Source organism: Ranitomeya imitator, chromosome 4 (genome assembly GCF_032444005.1).
Source record: "Ranitomeya imitator isolate aRanImi1 chromosome 4, aRanImi1.pri, whole genome shotgun sequence".
NCBI classification, from domain to species: domain Eukaryota; kingdom Metazoa; phylum Chordata; class Amphibia; order Anura; family Dendrobatidae; genus Ranitomeya; species Ranitomeya imitator.
Window position 1 is genome coordinate 313,295,539 of NC_091285.1, and position 21,216 is coordinate 313,316,754.

Genomic DNA, 21,216 nt, shown 5'->3' on the forward strand with positions numbered 1-21,216 from the left:
TCAATCACTGCCCTGTACCCCTCACCCCCCGAGGCATGCCGTCCCCGTGTGACCCGTAGGGCACCGCCATTTTCCTCCCCATGACGTCACTCGGTAGCGTAGCTTGTGCCCGTGACGTCAGTGGTACACGCCACTGGATATGGTTCCCGGCACCTCCATAACGCTAAGAATAACGAAGAGCAGGCCTGGGGAGTGGGGCAGGGTGAGAGTGTGCGTTGTTTCAAGAAAGCCTTGTATCTGTCTATGCCACCCGCACATGCACAAGGCCCACATGGGACCCGTGAATGGCGCATCCAGTTACCTGAAGGCTGGAGCCACAGGTATGTAGCTTGCTCTTTCGGACACTGGGACAGGCCTGGGTAAGGGTTTTCTTTTTCTTAATTCATCGTGTATTTCAATGCAAGGTTCCCATCAAGGACAGGAAACTACATACTGTCCACTGTATTTGCACAGAACAATACGGCTATTAACAATCTACGACATAAAACTGTATGCGCATATTCATTACAGAAGCAAAGTACTTCCACATTTCACCAATACACAGAATGTCAGAAAGGCCATTTATCATATGTCAGGACTGATAAGAGCCTTATATTAATGTGCGTCATTCATCTTAAAAAGTGATGCCAATTACATGCACCGGGTTCAGGAGAACGTATGTCTCAGATTTACAACACATACCTTAGTAACATAATGTAAACATAAAGCATGTGAATGCTTCATTGTAAGATAATTCATGAGTAATGTTAACCCTTTAAGTGTCAAGGCCATTTTGGTATTTGGGGATACACTTTATTTTGTAGGGAGGCCTCTACAGAAAAGGTTTTTTTTACATTGATATCATTAAAGAGTTGCCCCCTTTCAGGAAATCTTTGTCCAGGTCTGACGTTTATTCTAAAATAAATTGTTCTTCACTCACCATCCAAGGGTCCACTACCGAATCTCTCCCGGAGTCAGATATGAACTATAGTGCTATCATCAAGTAGACGAGTGTGGAAGCCAAACTGTGAGCTCAGCAACTCTGCCTGCGTAGGCTGAAATCACTGAGAGCCGCTGAGCTCACCGACTGCCATGTTGTCGATGCGGTATTAGCACTGCAGCAAAAACTGGACACCAAGAGCAGTGCTGGAGACTAAGGCTACTTTCACACTGGCGTTTTTTTTTAATACGTCGCAATGCGTCGTTTAGGGGAAAAAACGCATTCTGCAAAGTTGTTTGCAGGATGCGTTTTTGCCTCATAGAGTTACATTACCGACGCATTGCGACGTATTGACACACGTCGCAACCGTCTTGCGACGGTTGCGCCGTGTTGTGGCAGACCGCCGGGAGAAAAAAACGTTAAATATAACGTTTTTTGCAGCAGACGGACCACTTTTTCCGACCGCGCATGAGCGGCCGGAACTCCTCCCCCACCTCCCCGCACCTCACAATGGGGCAGCGGATGCGCTGGAGAAATGCATCCGCTGCCTCCGTTGTGCGGCACAACAAACGCTAGCGTCGGAATCTCGGCCCGACGCAATGCGACGGGCCGAATCCGACGCTAGTGTGAAAGTAGCCTTAGCTATGGACCTGTGGATGGTGAGCAAAACTTGGTCTGTTATTAATGATGAGGGAGCGTGCTCGGATATCATGTATGCGATTTTTGTGGTAATGAGATAATGAAAACCACATTGACATTTTATTTTATCATAGAAACATCTTTATATTTTAGTATTAAAGCCGTCAATAGGAGCTACTCCCTAAAGTACTACATAACTTCACCTAAAGGGGGTGATATCATCAGCATCAGTCATCTCCCGATGCATGTGAGGAGGACCAGACAACCCTTCTTAAGGGAACTTGTCATGTGAAAAAACGCAATTAACTGAACTGAATCTGTGCCAGTGCCGCCCCTATGACTGACATCTGTATGCTACTGGGGAGGAATAAAGTTCATTTCTTCCCGGCAGCAGGGAAGTGTCGACTCTAGGCAAGTTCAGAACGCCATTAACCTGCAGATTAACCCCATGCCGGCAGGTTAAGAGCATTTTTTCACATGACAGGTTCCCTTTAAGAATGAGGCCACTACGATATATAAGTGCGGTGTGTGAAACTGGGATGTCTTAGTAGTCTAAAATATAATTTTGCAATATCTTACTGTAAAACCATTCTCATCTTGTGCATTTATAGCAGCACCATGGGCAACCAGCAGAGTAACAACTTGTGTAAGGCCACCTCTAGCAGCATGCATAACCGGAGTCATTTTCTTCCTGCAAACAACACATACAACATCATGGTGAGACAATAAAAACAGCATATTAGGCTGTGTGCACACGTTGCCGTTTTTTCGCGTTTTCCCCCGATAAAAACGCTGTAAAACCGCAAAAAAAAGCATACAATAAGCATCCCATCATTTAGAATGAATTCCGCATGTTTTGTGCACATGATGCATTTTTTTCCGCGAAAAAAACGCATTGCGGTAAAAAACACAGCATGTTCATTAATTTTGTGGGTTTTTTTACGGATTTCCCACTGCAAAATGCATTGGGAAATGTCCGGAAAAAAACACATCAAAAACGCACCAAAAACGCGGCAAAACCGCATGTAGATTTCGTGCAGAAAATTTCAGGTTTTTCTCAGGAATTTTCTGCGAGAAATCCTGAACGTGTGCACATAGCCAATGTAAAAGAGCAACCTTAGTTTTTAGGAAAGTTGTCAAAATGCATGTAGACATGCATGAAAAATAAAACCTGCTTTGTAGAAATAATCAGTGCACCATAGACAGGCATGATACCATATCACGGTGTCCAACTGTTACTGGATTGTACAGGAATGTTCTCTGATGAACCCACATTTAAAGTAACAGGGAAACATAGTAACGTGGATGTCCAATAATAGACTAGCCACAAGGCGACTCCCAGATGGCACTGCTCCTGTCCTGAGGCCAGAGTCCCCTGATGGTCTCATGACAAACAGTGAACATTCAACCAGAGTGGAATTGTAAAGGCTGCAGCCTAACTGTGGCCACTGATTATTTAGGACACAGGGCTCACAGCAGAGGCACTAGTTAGAACACTTTCAAGGTCATTCATAAGAGTTGTTCAGTAGTGGGCTTTCGCATTTTAAAACACTAATTATTGGAAAAAGCACTGTACAATTAAAGCACAAAATCCAATGAATAGAAAATCTCTGAATAAGGGTGAACATAATGGAAATATCTTAGCAGGTTTTTGCTATGTAATCTGAAGACGGCAGGAGATAGCGGCTGAAACACAGAATTCAGGGATGTGTCACTTGTCAAAGTAGCTTCCTGCTACTTACTGTAAAGGATTTATCACTAGCAGATTAAGATTGCTGCACAATAGTCTGGTGAGGCCCCTTCCTCTGCATTAAGCACCTGTACATGGAGAGCCTGGTGTGGGTGGGGTTAGCTTTCTCAGCTCTGCTTCAATCTAAATCTGTTGTGTCAGAACTGCTGCACCCAGTAATCTCAGTGATGCATTGTTGGATTCAGATTATGTTTGCCTACATTATGCTGCTCTCAGGTGAGGTAGCAAAAACCTGCTGTCAGATTTCCTTTAACCCCTTAGTGACAGAGCCAATTTGGTACTTAATGACCGAGCCAATTTTTGCAATTCTGACCACTGTCACTTTATGAGGTTATAACTCTGGAACGCTTCAACGGATCCCGCTGATTCTGAGATTGTTTTTTCGTGACATATTGTACTTCATGTTAGTGGTAACATTTCTTCGATATTACTTGCGATTATTTATGAAAAAAACGGAAATATGGAGAAAATTTTTAAAATTTTGCAATTTTCAAACTTTGTATTTTTATGCCCTTAAATCAGAGAGATATGTCACGAAAAATAGTTAATAAATAACATTTTCCACATGTCTACTTTACATCAGCACAATTTTGGAAACAAAATTTTTTTTTGTTAGGGAGTTATAAGGGTTAAAAGTTGACCAGCAATTTCTCATTTTTACAACACCATTTTTTTTTAGGGACCACATCACATTTGAAGTCATTTTGAGGGGTCTATATGACAGAAAATAACGAAGTGTGACACCATTCTAAAAACTACACCCCTCAAGGTTCTCAAAACCACATTCAAGAAGTTTATTAACCCTTTACGTGCTTCACAGGAACTGAAACAATGTGGAAGGAAAAAATGAACATTTAACTTTTTTTTGCAAACATCTTAATTCAGAACCATTTTTTTTATTTTCACAAGTGTAAAAACAGAAATGTAACCATAAATTTTGTTATGCAATTTCTCCTGAATACGCCAATACCCCATATGTGGGGGTAAACCACTTTTTGGACGCACCGCAGAACTTAGAAGTGAAGGAGCGCCGTTTGACTTTTTCAATGCAGAATTGGCTGGAATTGAGATCGGACACCATGTCACATTTAGAGAGCCCCTGATGTGCCTAACCAGTGGAAACTCCCCACAAGTGACACCATTTTGGAAACAAGACCCCTTAAGGAACTTATCTAGATGTGTGGTGAGCACTTTGAACCCCCAAGTGCTTCACAGAAGTTTATAACGTAGAGCCGTGAAAATAAAAAATCGCTTTTGTTTACACAAAAATGATCTTTTCGCCCACAAATTCTTATTTTGACAAGGGTAACAGGAGAAATTAGACCACAAAAGTTGTTATGCAATTTCTCCTGAGTACGTCGATACCCAATATGTGGGAGTAAACCACTGTTTGGGCACACCGCAGAGCTTGGAAGAGAAGGAGTGCCGTTTTACTTTTTCAATGTAGAATTGGTTGGAATTGAGATTGGACGCCATGTCGCGTTTGGAGAGCCCCTGATGTGCCTAAGCAGTGGAAACCCCCACAAGTGACACCATTTTGGAAACTAGACCTCTTAAGGAACTTATCTAGATGTGTGGTGAGCACTTTGAACCCCCATGTGCTTCACAGAAGTTTATAACGTAGAGCCGTGAAAAAAAAAAAAAAAATCAAATTTTTTCTACAAATATGATCTTTTTGCCCACAAATTTTTATTTTGACAAGGGTAACAGGAGAAATTAGACCACTAAAGTTGTTGTGCAATTTCTCCTGAGTACGTCGATACCCAATATGTTGGGGTAAACCACTGTTTGGGCGCACCGCAGAGCTTGGAAGAGAAAGAGTGCCGTTTTCCTTTTTCAATGTAGAATTGGCTGGAATTAAGATCGGACGCCATGTCACGTTTGGAGAGCCCCTTATGTGCCTAAACAGCGGAAACCCCCCACAAGTGACCCCATTTTGGAAACTAGGCCCCTTAAGGAACTTATCTAGATGTGTGGTGAGAACTTTGAATGCCCAAGTGCTTCACAGAAGTTTAGAATGCAGAGTCGTGAAAATAAAAAATATTTTTTTTTCCACAAAAAAGATTTTTTAGCCCCCAAGTTTTTATTTTCACAAGGGTAACAAGAAAAATTGGACCCCAAAAGTTGTTGTCCAATTTGTCCTGAGTATGCTGGTACCCCATATGTGGGAGTAAACCACTGTTTAGGCGCACGGCAGAGCTCGGAAGGAAGGAGCGCCGTTTTGGAATGCAGACTTTGATAGAATGGTCTGCAAGCATTATGTTGTGTTTGCAGAGCCCCTGATGAACCTAACCAGTAGAAACCCTCCACAAGTGACCCCATTTTGGAAACTAGACCCCCCCAAGGAACTTATCTAGATGTGTGGTGAGAACTTTGAATGCCCAAGTGCTTCACAGAAGTTTAGAATGCAGAGTCGTGAAAATAAAAAATATTTTTTTTTCACAAAAAAGATATTGTAGCCCCCAAGTTTTTATTTTCACAAAGGTAACAGGAGAAATTGGACTGTAATAGTTGTTGTCCAATTTATCCCGAGTACGCTGATGCACCATATGTGGGGGTAAACCACTGTTTGGGCGCACGGCAGAGCTCGGAAGGGAAGGAGCGCAGTTTTGGAATGCAGACTTTGATAGAATGGTCTGTGGGCATTATGTTGCATTTGCAGAGCCCCTGATGTACCTAAACAGTAGTAACCTCCCACAAGTGACCCCATTTTGGAAACTAGACCCCCCAAGGAACTTATATAGATGTGTGGTGAGAACTTTGAATGCCCAAGTGCTTCACAGAAGTTTATAATGCAGAGTCATAAAAAAAATAAATAAAAAAAAAATTCCGCAAAAAAGATTTTGTAGCCCCCAAGTTTTTATTTTCACAAGGGTAACAAGAGAAATTGGATCCCAGAAGTTGTTGTCCAATTTATCCCGAGTACGCTGATGCCCCATATGTGGGGGTAACCCACTGTTTGGGCGCACGGCAGAGCTCAGAAGGGAGGGAGCACCATTTGACTTTTTGAGCGCAAAATTGGCTGTCGTGTTTGGAGACCCCCTGATGTACCTAAACAGTGGAAACCCCCCAATTCTAGCTCCAACCCAACTCCAACACACCCCTAACCCTAATCCCAACCTGATCCATAATCCTAATCACTAACCCTAACCATAATCACAACCCTTACCCCAATACAACCCTAATGTCAACCCTAACCATAACCCTAATCAAAACCCTAAATCCAACATACCCCTAATCCTAATCTCAACCCTAACCTCAAACCTAACCCTAATCCCAATACACCCCTGATCACAACCCGAACCTTAATCCTAATCCCAAACCTAACCCTAATCCCAAGCGTAACCCTAATGCCAACCCTAACCTTAATACCAACCCTAATCCAAACCCTAATCCCAACTCTAACCCTAATTTTAGCCCCAACCCTAGCCCTAACTGTAGCCCCAACCCTAAGGCTACTTTCACACTTGCGCCGTTTGGCATCCGTCGCAATCCGTAGTTTTGGACAAGAAACGGATCCTGCAAATGTGCCCGCAGGATGCGTTTTTTGCCCATAGACTTGTATTGCCGACGGATCGTGACAGATGGCCACACGTCGCGTCCGTCGTGCACTGGATCAGTTGTGTTTTGGCGGACCGTCGGCACAAAAAAAGTCCAATGAAACGTTTTTTTTGTACGTCGCATCCGCCATTTCTGACCGCGCATGTGTGGCCGTAACTCCGCCCCCTCCTCCCCAGGACATAGATTGGGCAGCGGATGCGTTGAAAAACTACATCCGCTGCCCACGTTGTGCACAATTTTCACGTGCGTCAGTATCTCGGGCCGACGCATTGCGACGGCCCCGTACCGACGTAAGTGTGAAAGAAGCCTAACCCTAAATTTAGCCCCAACCCTAATCCTAAATTTAGCCCTAACCCTAGCCCTACCACTAACCCTACCCCTAGCGCTAACCCTACCCCTAACCCTAGCCCTACCCCTAACCCTACTTTTAGCCCCAACTGCTGTTCTCCTGCCGGCCAGCAGATGGAGACAGATGGCGGGCGCACTGCGCATGCGCCCGCCATTTTCTTTTCCCCGGCAGCCAGGCGGAGCAGCAGGAGGACCCAGGGACACAGGTGAGTATGCTAGGGTCCCCGAATCCCCCTATTTCTCTGTCCTCTGATGTGCGATCACATCAGAGGACAGAGAATTACACTTTTTTTTTTTTTTTGCGGTCGCCGGTAAACAGTTAATTACCGGCGATCGCAAAACAGGGGTCGGTAAAACCGACCCCGATCATGTTCTTTGGGGTCTCGGCTACCCCCGGCAGCCGAGACCCCAAAGATTCCCCCGGTGCCAGCCGGCCATTTTGAAGATGGCGGCGCCCACCGGGAGCCACGAGGAGCATCAGGGGAGACAGGTAAGTATTGGGGGGCTACCTAGGACCCCTTTTCTCTGTCCTCCGATGTGCGATCACATTGGAGGACAGAGAAATTAAAAAGAGATCGCGTTTTTTTTTGCGATCGCCAGTAAACGGTTAATTTCTGGCGATCGCAAATGCGGGGTGGGTAAAAAAAAACCCCGAATCATGTTCTCTGGGGTCTCGGCTACCCCCGGCAGCCGAGACCCTGGAGAAAATCCGACTCTGGGGGGCGCTATTCACTTTTTCCACAGCGCCGTTAATTAACGGCGCTGTGGTTTAAGTACCCTTAGCGGCCGCCGTTAAAAGGCGTATCGGCGGTCGCTAAGGGGTTAAGGAGAGATACAGGAAAAGAACAGATAATCAGGTAAGAGACAGATTCCAACTATCCATCTACAGACTAGTGGAATAGCATCTACAAGGAATAAGTTGAATGGAATACTACCAAACATGAGTAGTAGGTTTTAAAGGGGTACTACCATGTTATTTAATTGACTAGATGGTGGCCCGATTCTAACGCATCAGGTATTGTAGAACAGGGGTCCCCAACTCCAGTCCTCAAGGCCCACCAACAGGTCATGTTTTCAGGATTTCCTTTGCATTGCACAGGTGATGCAATTATTACCTGGGCAAGACTAAGGAAATCCTGAAAACATGACATGTTGGTGGGCCTTGAGGACTGGAGTTGGGGACCCCTGTTCTAGAATATGCATGTCCACGTAGTATATTGCCCAACCACGTAGTATATTGCCCAGTGACGTAGTATATTGCCCAGCCACGTAGTATATTGCCCAGTCGCATAGTATATTGCCCAGTCGCATAGTATATTGCCCAGTCGCATAGTATATTGCCCAGTCGCATAGTATATTGCCCAGTCACATAGTATATTGCCCAGTCACATAGTATATTGCCCAGTCACATAGTATATTGCCCAGTCACATAGTATATTGCCCAGTCACATAGTATATTGCCCAGTCACATAGTATATTGCCCAGTCACATAGTATATTGCCCAGTCACATAGTATATAGCAGTGCTATGTAGTATATTGCCCAGTCACGTAGTATATTGCCCAGTCACGTAGTATATTGCCCAGTCACATAGTATATTGCCCAGTCACATAGTATATTGCCCAGTCACATAGTATATTGCCCAGTCACATAGTATATTGCCCAGTCACATAGTATATTGCCCAGTCACATAGTATATTGCCCAGTCACATAGTATATTGCCTAGTCACATAGTATATTGCCCAGTCACATAGTATATTGCCCAGTCACATAGTATATTGCCCAGTCACATAGTATATTGCCCAGTCACATAGTATATTGCCCAGTCACATAGTATATTGCCCAGTCACATAGTATATAGCAGTGCTATGTAGTATATTGCCCAGTCACGTAGTATATTGCCCAGTCACATAGTATATTGCCCAGTCACATAGTATATTGCCCAGTCACATAGTATATTGCCCAGTCACATAGTATATTGCCCAGTCACATAGTATATTGCCCAGTCACATAGTATATTGCCCAGTCACATAGTATATTGCCCAGTCACATAGTATATTGCCCAGTCACATAGTATATTGCCCAGTCACATAGTATATTGCCCAGTCACATAGTATATTGCCCAGTCACATAGTATATTGCCCAGTCACATAGTATATTGCCCAGTCACATAGTATATTGCCCAGTCACATAGTATATTGCCCAGTCACATAGTATATTGCCCAGTCACATAGTATATTGCCCAGTCACATAGTATATTGCCCAGTCACGTAGTATATTGCCCAGTCACATAGTATATAGCAGTGCTATGTAGTATATTGCCCAGTCACGTAGTATATTGCTCAGGCACGTAGTATATAGCAGTGCTATGTAGTATATTGCCCAGTCACGTAGTATATTGCCCAGTCACATAGTATATAGCAGTGCTATGTAGTATATTGCCCAGTCACGTAGTATATTGCCCAGTCACATAGTATATAGCAGTGCTATGTAGTATATTGCCCAGTCACGAAGTATATTGCCCAGGCACGTAGTATATTGCCTAGCCACATAGTATATTGCACAGCAACGCAGTATACAGCACAGAGCCACGTATTATAGAGACTTAAAAAAAAATAAACATATACTCACCTTCCGAAGGCCCATTGAAGTCCTGCTATACTCACCATCCGCCGACTTTCACGCTCCTCACCACGCTCCCGGGACCGATCCATTGCAAGCGGCAGCTTCCGGTGCCAGGGCTGGTGTGAGCAGGACCTATGATGACGTCACGGTCACAGGCCTGGGAGCGGAAGCTGCCGCTTGCAATGGAGCGTTCCCGGGAGCGTGGCAAGGAGCGCGAAAGGCGGCGGATGGTGAGTATAGCAGTTATTTTGTTTTTTTTATTATTTTTAACATGACATTTTTACTATTGATTCTGCATAGGCAGCATCAATAGTAAATAGTTGGGGACACACAGGGTTAATAGCAGCGGTAACTGAGTGCGTTACACCGCAGGCAGTTACCGCTGCCATTAACCCTGTGTGAGTGGTGAGTGGAGGGGATTACGGAGCGGGCGCTGGGCAGTGAGTGCAGGGGAGTAGGGGGAGGGACTGTGGCTGATTGGTCGCGGCAGCCATGACAGGCAGCTGCCGAGACCAATCAGTGAATGAATAACCGTGACAGAAGGACAGACAGACAGACGGAAGTGACCCTTAGACAATTATGTATTTAGATTTGTAAATAGAGAATAAGGCACCAGTTGATGAAAATAAGCAATGTTCACTGGTTCATACCTCAATATGCCTCCTTAAGATCGCTGTAGGGTGGTGCATACACATAGAAAATATCAAGGTAAATAATAAGAAATTGAAAAAATTGGAGCACTCACCCAGATCCTTCTCTATGTGCAATTTTATTCCATGGTAAACGTGACAAACTATATTAACCCCTTCCCGACCTTTGACGCACTGTATGCGTCATGAAAACCCGTGCCAATCCAACCTGTGACGCAGCATATGCGTCATGGCCGGATTGGGCTCCTGCAGGCCGGGTGAAAGGGTTAACTCCAATTTCACTTGGCCAGCAGGGACAGGAGGAGTAGTACTTTAGCCCTCTCCACCCCCCCCTCTCCCCCCCCCCCCCTGGCTACGATCGCTCTGATTGGCTGTTGAAAGTGAAACTGCCAATCAGAGCGATTTGTAATATTTCACTTAAAAAACTGGTGAAATATTACAATCCAGCCATGGCCGATGCTGCAATATCATCAGCCATGGCTGGAAACACTGATGTGCCCCCACCCCACCGATTGCCCCCCCAGCCCTCCGATCTGTGGTCCGCTCCCCTCCATCCTGTGCTCCGCTCCCCCGTCCTCCCGTCCGCTCCCCCCCTGCTCCAATCCCACCCCCCGTCCCCCGTGCTCCAATCCACGCGCCCTGCACTCCGATCCACCCCCGCGCACCGATCCACCCCCCGTGCTCCGATCCCCCCCCCCGTGCTCCGATCCCCCCCCCCGTGCTCCGATCCACCCCCCCACCCCCCCCTTGTCCTCTCACACCCCCCCCAGTGCCCTGATCTCCTCCCCCCCCTTTCTGGAGGAGAGAAGGTTTTTCCACCAACATAGAAGAGGATTCTTTACTGTTAGGGCAGTGAGAATCTGGAATTGCTTGCCTGAGGAGGTGGTGATGGCGAACTCAGTCGAGGGGTTCAAGAGAGGCCTGGATGTCTTCCTGGAGCAGAACAATATTGTATCATACAATTATTAGGTTCTGTAGAAGGACGTAGATCTGGGGATTTATTATGATGGAATATAGGCTGAACTGGATGGACAAATGTCTTTTTTCGGCCTTACTTACTAACTATGTTTATACTTATCGAGCCTCCCGGGGTCCGTCCGTCTTCTTTCCTGGGCGCCGCCATCTTCCAAAATGGCTGCCTGGCAGATTCGTTGCAGAGTGAATTTTGATCACTGTGATAAAACCTATCACAGTGATCAAAATAAAAAAAACAGTAAATGACCCCCCCTTTGTCACCCCCATAGGTAGGGACAATAATAAAATAAAGAATTTTTTTTTTTTTCCACTAAGGTTGGAGTTAGAACTAGGGTTAGGGTTAGGGATGTGCACACGTATTCTGGTCCTCTGCGGATTTTTCCGCAGCGGATTTGATAAATCCGCAGTGCTAAACCGCTGTGGATTTATCGCGCATTTCACTGCGGTTTTACAACTGCGATTTTCTATTGGAGCAGTTGTAAAACAGCTGCGGAATCCGCAGAAAGAAGTGACATGCTGCGGAATGTAAACCGCTGCGTTTCCGTGCAGTTTTTCTGCAGCATGTGTACAGCGATTTTTGTTTCCCATAGGTTTACATTGAACTGTAAACTCATGGGAAACTGCTGCGGATCCGCAGCGTTTTCCGCAGCGTGTGCACATACCTTTAGAAATAGGCTATGTGCACACGGTGCGGATTTGGCTGCGGATCCGCAGCAGTATTCCATCAGGTTTACAGTACCATGTAAACATATGGAAAACCAAATCCGCTGTGCCCATGGTGCGGAAAATACCACGAGGAAACGCTGCGTTGCATTTTCTGCAGCATGTCAATTCTTTGTGCGGATTCCGCAGCGTTTTACACCTGTTCCACAATAGGAATCCGCAGGTGAAATCTGCACAAAAAACAATGGCAATCCGCGGTAAATCCGCAGGTAAAACGCAGTGCCTTTTACCCGCGGATTTTTCAAAAATGGTGCTGAAAAATCTCACACGAATCCGCAACGTGGGCACATAGCCTTAAGGTTAGGGTTGGGTTGGAATTAGGGTTGTGGTTAGGGTTAGGGGTGTGTTGGGGTTAGGGTTGTGGTTAGGGGTGTGTTGGGGTTAGTGTTGGAGGTAGAATTGAGGGGTTTCCACTGTTTAGGCACATCAGGGGGTCTCCAAACGCAACATGGCATCACCATTGATTCCAGCCAATCTTGTTTTCAAAAAGTCAAATGGTGCTCCCTCACTTCCGAGCCCCGACGTGTGCCCAAACAGTGGTTTACCCCCACATATGGGGTACCAGCATACTCAGGACAAACTGCGCAACAATTACTGGGGTCCAATTTCTCCTGTTACCCTTGAGAAAATAAAAAATTGCTTGCTAAAACATCATTTTTGAGGAAAGAAAAATGATTTTTTATTTTCACGGCTCTGCGTTGTAAACGTCTGTGAAGCACTTGGGGGTTCAAAGTTCTCACCACATATCTAGATAAGTTCCTTGGGGGGTCTAGTTTACAAAATGGGGTCACTTGTGGGGGGTTTCTACTGTTTAGGCACACCAGGGGCTCTGCAAACGCAACGTGACGTCCGCAGACCATTCCATCAAAGTCTGCATTTCAAAATGTCACTTCACTTCCGAGCCCCGGCATGTGCCCAAACAGTAGTTTACCCCCACATATGGGATATCACCGTACTCAGGAGAAACTGGACAACAAATATTGGGGTCAAATTTCTCCTGTTACCCTTGGGAAAATTAAAAAATTCTGGGCTAAAAAATTATTTTTGAGGAAAGAAAACATTTATTTTCACTGCTCTGTGTTATAAACTTCTGTGAAGCACTTGGGGGTTCAAATTGCTCACCTCACATCTAGATAAGTTCCTTTCGGGGTCTAGTTTCCAAAATGGGGTCACTTGTGGGGGGTTTCTACTGTTTAGCCACATCAGGGGCTCTGCAAACGCAACGTGACGCCCGCAGAGCATTCCATCAAAGTCTGCATTTCAAAACGTCACTACTTCACCTCCGAGCCCCAGCATGTGCCCAAACAGTGGTTTACCCTCACATATGGGGTATCAGCGTACTCAGGAGAAACTGGACAACAACTTTTGGGGTTAAATTTCTTTGTTACCCTTGGGAAAATAAAAAATTGCGGGCTAAAAAAATCATTTTTGAGAAAATACTTTTTTTTTTTTTTTTTTTTTCATGGCTCTGCGTTATAAACTTCTGTGAAGCACTTGAGGGTTCAAAGTGCTCACCACACATCTAGATTAGTTCCTTTGGGGGTCTAGTTTCCAAAATGGGGTCATTTGTGGGGGATCTCCAATGTTTAGGCACACAGGGGCTCTCCAAACGCGACATGGTGTCCGCTAATGATTGGAGCGAATTTTAAATTTAAAAAGCCAAATGGCGTGCCTTCCCTTCTGAGCCCTGCCGTGCGCCCAAACAGTGGTTTACCCCCACATATGGGGTATCTGTGTACTCAGGACAAACTGGACAACAACATTTGTGGTCCAATTACTCCTATTACCATTGGCAAAATAGGAAATTCCAGGCTAAAAAAATCATTTTTGAGGAAAGAAAAATTATTTTTTATTTTCATGGCTCTGCGTTATAAACTTCTGTGAAGCACCTGGGGGTTTAAAGTGCTCAGTATGCATCTAGATAAGTTCCTTGGGCGGTCTAGTTTCCAAAATGGGGTCACTTGTGGGGGAGCTCCAATGCATAGGCACACAGGGGCTCTCCAAACGCGACATGGTGTCCGCTAACAATTGGAGCTAATTTTCCATTCAAAAAGTCAAAAGGCGCGCCTTCCCTTCCGAGCCCTGCCGTGTGCCCAAACAGTGGTTTACCCCCACATATGAGGTATCGGCGTACTCGGGAGAAATTGCCCAACAAATTTTATGATCCATTTTATCCTGTTGCCCATGTGAAAATGAAAAAATTGAGGCTAAAAGAATTCTTTTGTGAAAAAAAAGTACTTTTTCATTTTTACGGATCAATTTGTGAAGCACCTGGGGGTTTAAAGTGCTCACTATGCATCTAGATAAGTCCCTTAGGGCGTCTAGTTTCCAAAATGGGGTCACTTGTGGGGGAGCTCCAATGCATAGGCACACAGGGGCTCTCCAAACGCGACATGGTGTCCGCTAACAATTGGAGCTAATTTTCCATTCAAAAAGTCAAATGGCGCTCCTTCCCTTCCAAGCCCTGCCGTGCGCCCAAACAGTGGTTTACCCCCACATATGAGGTATCAGCGTACTCAGGACAAATTGGACAACTTCTTTCGTGGTTCAGTTTCTCCTTTTACCATTGGGAAAAAAAATTGTTGCTGAAAGATCATTTTTGTGACTAAAAAGTTAAATGTTCATTTTTTCCTTCCATGTTGCTTCTGCTGCTGTGAAGCACCTGAAGGGTTAATAAACTTCTGGAATGTGGTTTTGTGCACCTTGAGGGGTGCAGTTTTTAGAATGGTGTCACTTTTGGGTATTTTCAGCCATATAGACCCCTCAAACTGACTTCAAATGTGAGGTGGTCCCTAAAAAAAATGGTTTAGTAAATTTCGTTGTAAAAATGAGAAATCGCTGGTCAAATTTTAACCCTTATAACTTCCTAGCAAAAAAAATTTTTGTTTCCAAAATTGTGCTGATGTAAAGTAGACGTTTAGGAAATGTTATTTATTAACTATTTTGTGTCACATAACTCTCTGGTTTAACAGAATAAAAATTCAAAATGTGAAAATTGCGAAAGTTTTAAAATTTTCGCCAAATTTCCGTTTTTATCACAAATAAACACAGAATTTATTGACCTAAATTTACCACTAACATGAAGCCCAATATGTCACGAAAAAAACAATCTCAGAACCGCTAGGATCCATTGAAGCGTTCCTGAGTTATTACCTCATAAAGGGACACTGGTCAGAATTGCAAAAAAACAGCAAGGTCTTTAAGGTCAAAATAGGCTGGGTCATGAAGGGGTTAAAGTGCAGAGTGCAGGTAGCAGGGGAGCTAAGCAGTTGAGAACCTGACAGACTACGGCCATTTGGTGCTTGCTTAGCGCTTCTAAAGGTCCATGGGGTGAAGCATGGGACCCGAAGAATTGCTAACAAGCGTTAAACGGCCGTAGTCCGTCAGGCTCTCAACTGCGTAGCTCCCCTGCTACCTGCACTCCGCACTTTAATATGGTTTGATGTCACGTTTACCATGGAATAAAATTGCACATCGAGAAGGATCCGAGTGAGTGCTCCAATTCTTTCAATTTCTTAGGGTAAGCTCACACAGGGCGTTTTTGCTGTTTTTTTTCTGCAGCAAAACCTGATCTTCTTACATAGTAACATAGTAACATAGTAACATAGTTAGTAAGGCCGAAAAAAGACATTTGTCCATCCAGTTCAGCCTATATTCCATCATAATAAATACCCAGATCTACGTCCTTCTACAGAACCTAATAATTGTATGATACAATATTGTTCTGCTCCAGGAAGACATCCAGGCCTCTCTTGAACCCCTCGACTGAGTTCGCCATCACCACCTCCTCAGGCAAGCAATTCCAGATTCTCACTGCCCTAACAGTAAAGAATCCTCTTCTATGTTGGTGGAAAAACCTTCTCTCCTCCAGACGCAAAGAATGCCCCCTTGTGCCCGTCACCTTCCTTGGTATAAACAGATCCTCAGCGAGATATTTGTATTGTCCCCTTATATACTTATACATGGTTATTAGATCGCCCCTCAGTCGTCTTTTTTCTAGACTAAATAATCCTAATTTCGCTAATCTATCTGGGTATTGTAGTTCTCCCATCCCCTTTATTAATTTTGTTGCCCTCCTTTGTACTCTCTCTAGTTCCATTATATCCTTCCTGAGCACCGGTGCCCAAAACTGGACACAGTACTCCATGTGCGGTCTAACTAGGGATTTGTACAGAGGCAGTATAATGCTCTCATCATGTGTATCCAGACCTCTTTTAATGCACCCCATGATCCTGTTTGCCTTGGCAGCTGCTGCCTGGCAAACAGGAAAGAAGCTGCGTCATAAACGCAGGATTAGGTGTGTATTTGGTGCGGGTTTTTTCTCTTTGTCCATGCTAATATCCTTGGATTTTCAGCAGCAAAAACACAGCAAATAATGATACCTGCGTTTTTGCTGCGTTTTTTTCAATACCCATTCAAGGCAATGGGTGAAAAAACGCAGCAAAAACGCTGAAAGAAGTGACATGCTCTATGTCCAAAAAACGCAGCAAAGCACAAAATACTGATCATACATACAAACAACCAACGTGTGTGCATGAGATTTCTGAAATCTCATAGGCTTTGCTGGTACTGTAAAAAGCAGCTGAAAATTAGCATAAGCGCAGCAAAAAAACACAGCAAAAACACCCTGTGTGAACTTACCCTTATGATGTACATTAAATTGATTTGGTTTGTTTGAAAAACTGACTGCAGCCTACTGGACTCACACTTTGCAACATACTTTCAATTAATTACTGTCATTCAGGGCTCGAGAGGATGACCGTATTTTTGGTTCAAGTGCACTCTAACAAAACATAAGTTCGCACTTGGATGTTATGATTTGGTGCTGTGCACATGTCCAATTTTTTTCCACGGACACATTCTGACACACTATGATGATACTCTGATCAAAGTTTGATTACAGTATGATAAGCACAATGATTTTTTACAATGACAGAAAATATGGACATCTGACCCTTGTCTTACAGGTAAATTCTACGTTAATCTAGTCTAGACCTATCTGTCACATGAAAAATGAAAAAGATGTGTTAGTATTTTGTCTGAAGATCCAATATTACTGTGTTATGAGTATGATTACTCTTTATAATGAGTGTCACAAGTATGGATATCTACAACTTTACCTCAGAAAAGCAAGCCATCAATATTACTTAACCCTTTAATGTCCAAGCCAATTTCTACAATTCTGACCACTGTCACTTCATGAGGTCATAAAATGGGGGAAAAAACCACTGTTTGGGCGCACGGCAGAGCTTAGAAGTGAACGAGCGTCATTTGACTTTTTGAATGCAAAATTTGCTGTAACAAATTAGCGGACGCCATGTCTAGTTTGCCTAAACAATGGAACCCTCCCCCCCCCCCCCCCCCCCCCACAAGTGACCCCATTTTGGAAATCACACCACCCAAGAATTTTATCCAGGGTTATAGTGAGCATTTTGAACCCACAGGTATGACACAGAATTTGATAACATCAGGTCATCATATTTAATATGACTTCATTAGTGCTGAGCGCAAGTGCTCGCTACTCGAGTTTGCATTGGGTGTGCACCGAGTATCGTGGCTGATTGAGTGACATGCTCAAGTCCCTGCCCCACATGTTTCACGCCTGTTAAGAGACCCAAAAAAAACATATGGGATCCGCGATACTCCGTGCATACCAGAGCACCCAATGCAATCTAGAGTAGAGAGCACTTGAGATCAACATTAGCTATCATATTGTGTTGTTTTTTCTTTTTTTCCTTTTGAAAAAAAAAAAATTCGAATTCCAACCCAACCCTGCCCCTTACACACCCTTAACCCCAGCCCTAACCCTAAAACAGCCCTAACCCCAACTGCAAAGGATGGACAAAAAATTTTTTTACAATTTTTATCTAAGGGGGATTTGATTTACTTTTTTTTTTTCACTGTAATAGGGTCAATCACAGTGACGAAAGGGAACCAACAGAAAAAAATCTTCTATTGCTGCCAGATACCAATTTCTTTCCAATAAGATGACGCCGGGTTAAGGAGCAGGAGGGACCGCGAGATGGCAGAGGTATTGGGAGTCTCAGGGGGCATCATTTCTATCTCTTCTGTCATGTATATCATGTTATAAGAGAAATAAATCTTTGCAACAGCTAACACTTTATTTTGTAATCGTCGTTATTCACTGAATAACGATGAACATATGATCGGGCACTGGAAAATCCGGCTCTGATCATGGTCTCTGGAGATTTTACAACTATGGGGGGGGAGGGGGTTAGGGGGCGCCACAGCATTATTCCATATCGACATTTTAAAACAGCAGTGAGGGAATAAGAACCCTTATCGTCCACAGTTTTAATCCGTATCTGCGGTCGCTAACAAAAAATAAAAATACACGCACAGTGGATAAAATCAGTATTTGATGCATTCCCGATTTTGCAAGTTTTCTCACCTACTAAGAATGGAGAGGTCTGTAATTTTTATCATAAATACACTTCAACTGTAAGAGACAGAAACAAAATAAAATCCAGAAAATCACAATTTAGGATTTGCACATAATTCATTTGCATTTTATTGCATGAAATAAGTATTTGATACAACAAAAAAACAGAACTTCATATTTGGTACAGAAACCTTTGCAATTACAGAGGTCAGACATTTTCTAATAAATATAGAAGAAGCACAAAGAAAATTTGGGAAGAGCCTCACCGTGTGGTAAATGTAGAGCTGTTCCTTGTTAAACAGCATGGATCCAATACCATTAAACACTGGAGAAAAATTACAAAAAAAAAAAAAAATAAGAAAAGGATCCACATGGCCATATGGATAAAAAAAAATATGTAATTTTATTTCGCATGATTAAAAAAAAGCTGTCCAGATAATTAAAAACATTGCTCATTCTGACGTATGTTTCTGGCCGAAGCCCTTAGTCACATTCTATGACTAAGGACTTAGGCCAGAAACATACGTACCTGAGAATGGGCAATGGTTTTTAATTGTCCGGACAACTTTTTTTTTTAATTATATGAAATAAAAGTTACATAATTTTTATCCATACAGCCATGTGGACCTTTTCTTCCTTTTTTGGTCAGATGTTTCCCGTAGTTCTTGACCAAGTTTGCACACACTGCACCATGGTTTTTGGCCCACTCCTCCATACAGATGATCTTCAGATCTTTCAGGTTTCGGGGCGGTCACTGGGCAACATTGAGTTTCAACTCCCTCCAAAGATTTTCTATTGGGTTCAGGTCTAGAGACTGGCTAAGCCAGTCCAGGACCTTGAAATGCCTCTTACGGAGCAACTCCTTAGTTGCCCTGGATGTGTGTTCAAGCCAGTATCATGCTGGAAGACTCAGCCACGACCCATTTTCAATGCAACTAAGGAGGTTGTTGGCCAAAATCTCACAATACATGACCCTATCCTCCCTTCAATACAGTGTAGTCGTCCTGTCCAAACACCCAAAAGTATGATGTTTTGCCCACCATGCTTCATGGTAGAAACTGTGTTCTTGAGATTGTCCTCATTCTTCTTCCTCCAAACATGTCGAGTGGAGTTGATACCAAAAATTTCTGTTTTTGGTCTCATCTGATCACATGACCTTCTCCCATGCCTCCTCTGGATCATCCAGATGGTCATTGGTGAACTTCAAACGGGCCTGGACATAAGCTGGCATGAGCAGGGGGACCTTGCATGCCCTGGAGGATATTAGTCCATGACTGCATAGTGTGTTACTAATGGTAATACTTGAAACTGTGGACCCAGCTCTGTTCAGGTCATTGACCAGGTCCTCCTGTGTGATTCTGTGCCGATTCCAGACCTTTCTCAGAATCATCCTTTCTCCACGAGGCAAGATCTTCCATGGAGCCCCCAGACCAAGGAAAATTGTCAGTCATCTTGTGTTTCTTCCATTTTCTAATAATTGCATCAACATAGTAACATAGTAACATAGTAACATAGTTAGTAAGGCCGAAAAAAGACATTTGTCCATCCAGTTCAGCCTATATTCCATCATAATAAATCCCCAGATCTACGTCCTTCTACAGAACCTAATTGTATGATACAATATTGTTCTGCTCCAGGAAGACATCCAGGCCTCTCTTGAACCCCTCGACTGAGTTCGCCATCACCACCTCCTCAGGCAAGCAATTCCAGATTCTCACTGCCCTAACAGTAAAGAATCCTCTTCTATGTTGGTGGAAAAACCTTCTCTCCTCCAGACGCAAAGAATGCCCCCTTATGCCCGTCACCTTCCTTGGTGTAAACAGATCCTCAGCGAGATATTTGTATTGTCCCCTTATATACTTATACATGGTTATTAGATCGCTTTTTTCTAGACTAAATAATCCTAATTTCGCTAATCTATCTGGGTATTGTAGTTCTCCCATCCCCTTTATTAATTTTGTTGCCCTCCTTTGTACTCTCTCTAGTTCCATTATATCCTTCCTGAGCACCGGTGCCCAAAACTGGACACAGTACTCCATGTGCGGTCTAACTAGGGATTTGTACAGAGGCAGTATAATGCTCTCATCATGTGTATCCAGACCTCTTTTAATGCACCCCATGATCCTGTTTGCCTTGGCAGCTGCTGCCTGGCACTGGCTGCTCCAGGTAAGTTTATCATTAACTAGGATCCCCAAGTCCTTCTCCCTGTCAGATTTACCCAGTGGTTTCCCATTCAGTGTGTAATGGTGACATTGATTCCTTCTTCCCATGTGTATAACCTTACATTTATCATTGTTAAACCTCATCTGCCACCTTTCAGCCCAAGTTTCCAACTTATCCAGATCCATCTGTAGCAGAATACTATCTTCTCTTGTATTAACTGCTTTACATAGTTTTGTATCATCTGCAAATATCGATATTTTACTGTGTAAACCTTCTACCAGATCATTAATGAATATGTTGAAGAGAACAGGTCCCAATACTGACCCCTGCGGTACCCCACTGGTCACAGCGACCCAGTTAGAGACTATACCATTTATAACCACCCTCTGCTTTCTATCACTAAGCCAGTTACTAACCCATTTACACACAATTTCCCCCAGACCAAGCATTCTCATTTTGTG

The 21,216-nt window shown here is 43.8% G+C and overlaps 1 protein-coding gene across 1 annotated transcript in view; it reads right to left on the bottom strand.

Moving 5' to 3' along the window:
* The window catches only part of ASZ1 (ankyrin repeat, SAM and basic leucine zipper domain containing 1), a 276,440-nt gene that overhangs the window by 132,713 nt on the left and 122,511 nt on the right, over window positions 1-21,216 (bottom strand). Inside the window, exon 5 of the mRNA XM_069762334.1 lies at window positions 2,138-2,249. Coding sequence (XP_069618435.1) covers window positions 2,138-2,249 — 112 coding nt within the window. The remainder of the gene's footprint in view (window positions 1-2,137; window positions 2,250-21,216) is intronic.